The 6,174-nt window shown below is 40.0% G+C and overlaps 1 protein-coding gene across 2 annotated transcripts in view; it reads left to right on the top strand.

Moving 5' to 3' along the window:
• The first annotated feature begins 705 nt into the window (after positions 1–705).
• Positions 706–6,174, top strand: part of med30 (mediator complex subunit 30) — a 54,278-nt gene continuing 48,809 nt past the window's right edge. For both annotated transcript variants that reach the window (XM_086279710.1, XM_086279712.1), the window contains exons 1-3: positions 706–811; positions 1,363–1,646; positions 3,426–3,584. In XM_086279710.1, coding sequence (XP_086135836.1) covers positions 1,461–1,646; positions 3,426–3,584 — 345 coding nt within the window. In that variant the 5' untranslated portion in view covers positions 706–811; positions 1,363–1,460. The remainder of the gene's footprint in view (positions 812–1,362; positions 1,647–3,425; positions 3,585–6,174) is intronic.

Here is a 6,174-nt window from a genome sequence, read left to right as displayed (position 1 = left end):
CCTCATTCAAGCCTAAAGGTAAAACCTTTCCTTTTTTTCCCCCCTTCTTTTTAAAAAAGAAATAAATAAAACTCTTATTTCTAGTGTCTGTAAGTCACTAGTAGGGCAGTAATTCTGCAGCACATGCTGAGGAAGCAACCTTGGACAGCTTGCTGTCTGTTCGTGACACCTCTTGTATTTCAAATTAATTATAATTCTGATGGCTCAAAAAACAATCCAAGCACAACTGTACAGTAGACTATAAATAATGGATGGGTAGATGCACTGAGGGATTTAATTTAACACAGAGTAAGGGAAAGAGAATGACCCATGAGAAGCAATCATGTGGCGTAAATTGGCCTGGGGGCTGATGAACTCAGATGTGTGGTAGTGATGCTGTTATAAAAAAAATGAGCCAGTATGTGTCGCTCTTACCCCAAGTAGCCCGAACACATTTTGGTGTGCGCGTTGCTTTACCGTAATGTTTTCATGCCTTAGAAGCATTCAGAGGGAAGCAGTAGTTGACCAAAGGCATATTTGATATTAGTACATGTCCGTTATAACATCTTATTCTCGTTAAAGTTATACCAAATTAAAAAATAAATAAATACACACACACACACACACACACACACACACACACACACACACACACACACACACACACACACACACACACACACATTTTCACGTTTCGCTTCTATTACATTATTTACAACCCAAAATAACGGCGTCAACTTAAGACTTCTCGCGATAGTTGCAGCAGCAGCTGAGATCCCTGAAGCAGAGGGATTTGACATGTCAACAAAAGAGATAAATTATCACCACACAGGTAACCTAACATGTTGTAATTGTGCCGGTGAGCAAACATGAATACTCTCTGTGAGTTGATGTGGTAGAAAAATTATATATATATATAAAAAAACCCACAAAAAATAAACGTAGAGAAAGCGAGAGTGTCGTATGGTGTGACTGTCCACTTAGCTTTTGTGACAATCACTGTACTTTTACATGAGCGATGATTAACCCGTTACTCTATTTCATGTATCTGGGTGTGTCTTTCAAAGCTCGGGGTGGCATTTGAGAGACTTGTACTGATGTGAGTTATCGTTTAAATAGATTCAAATCCGCGTAGATAACTTATTTTAAAGGCTATGGCGTTAGCACAGAGACTAACGCGTTGTTTTTGTTACTTTTTAGCACTTGTGGAGTTTTTATATAGCTGAAAATATGTTTTTATCAAACTTTAGCCTAGCTAAAAGCTAAGCTGATATTGCTAAACTCTATGCTGTTGAGTATTCACAAAGCAAGCACAATGACCAAGACTTCCTTTAACTTCTCTAAATTTCCTTCTCTTTATCCTCTTTAAATTGCTCCCTAAAGGCATGTAAATGTCTCCTGGTGTGGAATAACCTGACAGGGAAACACGTGAACCTCCCTCCAATCCATCCTCTCCAGCAGCATCGTCACCTGCAGTCTCCATGACGACCCCTCCTCTCGTGTCACCTTTTGGCGGGCAGCCGCCACCTCAGCAGCAGCAACAGCAGCAGCAGGCTCAGGCAGCACGGGACGTCAACACGGCCTCGCTGTGTCGCATCGGTCAGGAGACGGTCCAAGACATCGTCCTCAGGACCATGGAGATCTTCCAGCTCCTCAGAAACATGCAGGTATGGTCACGTTTGTAGCTCTAGAACCAATGTGAGACTCTTAAGTATGACACAAGATGAGTAAAATTAAAGGTTTGGACACGCTGTCATGAAAACAGACCAGCCAAAAGATGTAAGGGGGGAAAAAAAGAGATACTAACATAACATGATGACTATTATTCTAATAACAAAGCAAATGCCAGTCAGGATGGCAGTTCTTTATCAACACATTTTGATGCAGGATTTAAAAACAACAGGATGCCTGCAGTCTTGATGGTAAATGGGAGACGACCACAGCCAGCAAGAAGCGCAGTGCAGTTAAAAGGCCAAAATCACTTGATTTGAGAAGCCTGCAGAGGCAGTTTAAGGTTCATTAAAATAATGTGGCATGTAGATTGTATTCTGAAAGAATTTGGCAGAAAGTACAAAGATGTAAGGAAGCTTTTAATCAGTGTCTAGGCTCCAAATATGCCTTTTTCACAAATTACATTTTGACAACTAGGAGCAGGAAAAGTACAGACCCTTTTTTATGCCTTCAATCATTAAGGCAGGGAAAATACATATTAGCATAAGGCAGTGCCTCTTAAATCTGGGGACAGGAACCACAGCATAAAACTGAAGTTAAATTAATATCACTTAAAAAAAATGTTGTTTGACAAAATAAACAAGAGTTTGCTGATGTGATTCCAATCACCTTTACTTCCCAATTTTCAGTTGTTAATGATAAAAATGAGGCATGTGGGGGCCTGCCACGCAAAAATTGGAGAACTGCAAGCAGATCTTGTTCGTCTTTCTTGAGATAGGAAGTTTTTTTGGATATTTTAATTGCTCAAAGTTCAGCTTACTGTCAGGAATTTATGACCAGAAGTGCATTTTTCCATGCAGCAATGTGATATGACAACCATTGTCAAAGTGATTGCGATAAATCCAACACTGGCTAAGCAAGGATGTTGCCTTTGTGTGGTTTCCTCCTGTGTTTGCAGGGCTTTGTTTATGTTGTCATAACAAAGAAGGAGCGCTCGTAGATAAGACTCATGAAGTCATCCTACATATATCATTGAGCTGAACGTATTGCTTTTATGTCAGATGTGTTAGTGCACTTTCCTTCCAAATGTTTTCTTTTATTTCCAAACAGTGCATCAGTCTTTACTGCATTTAAGTGCCAGCGGATGCTTGTTATTATTCCTTGAGATCATTTATTTGTGCATTAGCTTGGTCTGCAGTTCACATGTAGTTCAGCTTTGACCTCATCTTAAAGATGCAACTGGAATGAGTTTATCGTGGATGTCTGCCTGCTCCTCCGAGACGCCGCTCCCGCACCTTGTTAAGATCACAGCCAGCAAGATGGGCCGAGCGAGCGCGACCTCAGCCGCAGAATGCACAAACAGCATTGTTGTGACTTGTTTTTTTAGATCACAGGCCGCCTTTATACTTGTAAAAATTCCTCATGTGTCTTCTCCTCCCTCCACTCCTTCCGTCTCTCTCTGTCTGTCTCAGTTTATGTTTGGTGCTTTAAATTGTGATTATTAAAACCACATGCCATATTGTTGCAGGATCACAAACGTGTTAAACACATTTTAAAGCGTCTTTTCAGACTGATGGCTCCCGTTCTTAAGTAGAAAGAACACTATCACTTTTTTATCAGAGGATTTCCTAATGCTTTCTTATCAGCTGGGGAACAACAGAGGCTTCGTGATGCTTTGGCAGTCAGTGAGGATCAATAAGTTTAGCTTTTTTATTAGCACTAAGAAAATTCTAGTACTTTATTTAACACAGAGTTTCCCCGTTGGTTCTTCTTAGCTGCCTAATGGAGTCACTTACCACCCCAACACCCACCAGGACAGGCTGGGGAAACTCCAGGAGCATCTACGAACGCTTTCTGTGCTCTTCCGCAAGCTGCGCCTCGTCTACGATAAATGCAACGAAAACTGTGCCGGCCTCGACCCCATACCTCCAGAGGTGAGACACGACAACACTAAGAAATATGCTAATGACAGCTTTCTCTTACTGACGTTATTGAATTTCTGTTAAAAGTTGGTAAAATAGTCACATTTGTGAAACTTCCTTCCATTTCCAAAGGAAACCCGTTGTGCTTTTTCCCCATTTCCTGTCACATATATACACACAGTTATATCAGTTATTTTATACCACCAGTGGTGCACTTTCCATAATTATTAAAAATAAAGTTGTGAAGTTTATTAATGAAATGTTTTTGCAACATTCATCAATACAAAATATTTCAGAAGAAACATGTAATAATGAAGAATGTGTCAAAATACAGTCATACAAACGGGGGGAAAAAATTAAAGAAGATTAGAAAAGCATAAATGTAAGCTCCAAATGATTGAACAGTTGGTGTATTAATATAAAACAGAGTCATGAAAGTGCAGCATCAAGAATGAAAATACAGTGCAACTCAGTAGTTAACAATAAAATAAAAAAGCCTTAAAGGTTTAAAAGAAAAGTAAAAAGTTATAAGAAAGCTTGCCGATATATTTAAATCTTTAAAAGAGGTCTAAAAGGAAATGGCAGCAGTTTGTTACATAACAGAGGAGCTCTAACAGCTAACGCTCAGCCGCCTTCAGTCTTTTAAGTGTGAGGTGGGAACAGTTAGCAGGTTCTTACATTGGCTGGTTGGTTAGGGGACAACAGAGTGCACTTATAAATCATAAAAGGATTGACGAGGAGGGAAAATTAATCTTAAGATGAGCCTGAAACATAAAAAATGGAAAACTTTGAACTTTCCAAAAGGGCTTCTAACATTTCTTTGATCCGTATTTGCTGCACACGCCGGTCCTGTTGCAGAGACTGAAGCAATATGACGCACGTCTACAGTGGCGGCACGCACTGGTTGCATAACGCAGACAAAAGAAGCAGTTGGGATTTGTTGGCTGTGATGTGGAGGAGAGGTGATGACATTGGTGCAAGTTGATTTAAGTATACAAAAGATTGGCGTGCACCTGGGAACACTGAGATTTAATCATGGGTTGATGCATGTCAGTGCACTCGGGTAAAGGTAAGGTAAAGTTAGCCGAAGAGCTCTGTCTGATTACACACATGTACTGATGCACTGAACTTTCCAATGCATTGCCAGCATGGATGTGTGTGAGGACATAAATGTCAGACTCAGTTGGACAATAAATTGTTTTTAAGTCATTAGCTCCATATTACAAAGTCAGTGTGATATGTGATATCAGGCTATGATCTGATTAATTCACCCTGAGTGAGCGAGTGTAATGTGTCCGGCTTCCTGCAGGCTCTATACAGGCACCGCCCTCACCAAAAGTAAATAAAGTATTTGCAGTAGTGAGACATGTTGATTGTGGATTTTGTGTGTTGCTGACATACTGTCCGGAGTCCACCCAGCCATGCTCAGCCTTAGAAATAACTCCTCTCCCCACCTTAAAGGCTGAGCCCGGCCAACCTATAAAGGAAACTCATTTTGGCCTCTTGTATTCGTGGCCTTACTCTTTTGGTCATTACCCAGGACTCATAATTATAGGTAAAGGTTGGATTTGTAGGTTGACTTGTAAAGTTCAGCTCTCTCTTAACCATGGCAGTCCAGTACAACGCCTATATTTCTGCTCAAACCATACCAATCTGCTGGTCCACCTCTCAATCCGTCTTCCATTCACTCATGAACAACACTCTCCCCCTCTTCACAAAAGATTAATGAAACAAACAAATAAAATTAGTGGGTAAGCAGGCCCGGATCATGCTACAAACATTCTGCTTTGGATTTGGTTAGGTATTACATGCTGAAAGGAGATTAAATGAAATACACATTACTCCCAGCTTAATATAGTTGTTACCTGATAAAACACATTGTATTATACTTTGTATTTTACATATTTTGTCCATTTGTTATTACTTTCAAGATGCTGTCTTACCTCAAATTAGGTCATGCTTTTATTATATAAAGCACACCTGCAACTGCATTTAGGTTTTACATGATGAGGCTGTAAGCGGGGAAGTGCTGATACTACATTTTAAGTTGACTGATTGATCTTTTTAGATGTGAACGTCAACAAATGCTTTATATGCTTGTCAGGATTTTTTTTTTTTGTGCTTTCAGCCGTCGCCTCACATAGTCCGGCTTTTCGTAAAAGCTGTCTGCTAAATTAGGAAGCTGTTGGTTTAAAGGAAGTAGGTGTTAAGGTTCAAAATTGAGGAAGGAGAGTACAAACCACCCTTGGTCCAGAAGCTCTTGGTCAAACAATGATTTTTAATGAATACACACGTGTGGGAAGACAACTCTGTACGCAGACAGCAAGTAGTCTTCAACTTAATCAAAGCATGAACAGATATTTTATAGCATCAGGGTTTGATTTACTGACGCCCCTTCATGCGTCACAGATACATTTTATACATAGATCAGATCAACACCACAATGACTTTTAACCCAGAAGATCATCTTCTATTTTCATGGATGGTACTTTCCGTTCTTGTCTTAAAGTGAATTGTTCCTCTTTCTTGCCGAGACAACAAGGACGGTTCCTCTAAATAAATCTAACTCATGTGTGTGTGTGTGTGTTGACCTCACATGCTC

Source organism: Aulonocara sp. 'chitande type north' Nkhata Bay, linkage group LG22 (assembly GCF_057382095.1).
Source record: "Aulonocara sp. 'chitande type north' Nkhata Bay isolate Kocher_YH1m ecotype deep benthic linkage group LG22, A_spYH_male_GT1.1, whole genome shotgun sequence".
In the NCBI taxonomy this organism is placed as follows: Eukaryota; Metazoa; Chordata; class Actinopteri; order Cichliformes; family Cichlidae; genus Aulonocara; species Aulonocara sp. 'chitande type north' Nkhata Bay.
This window is presented reverse-complemented; position numbering and strand designations above follow the sequence as displayed.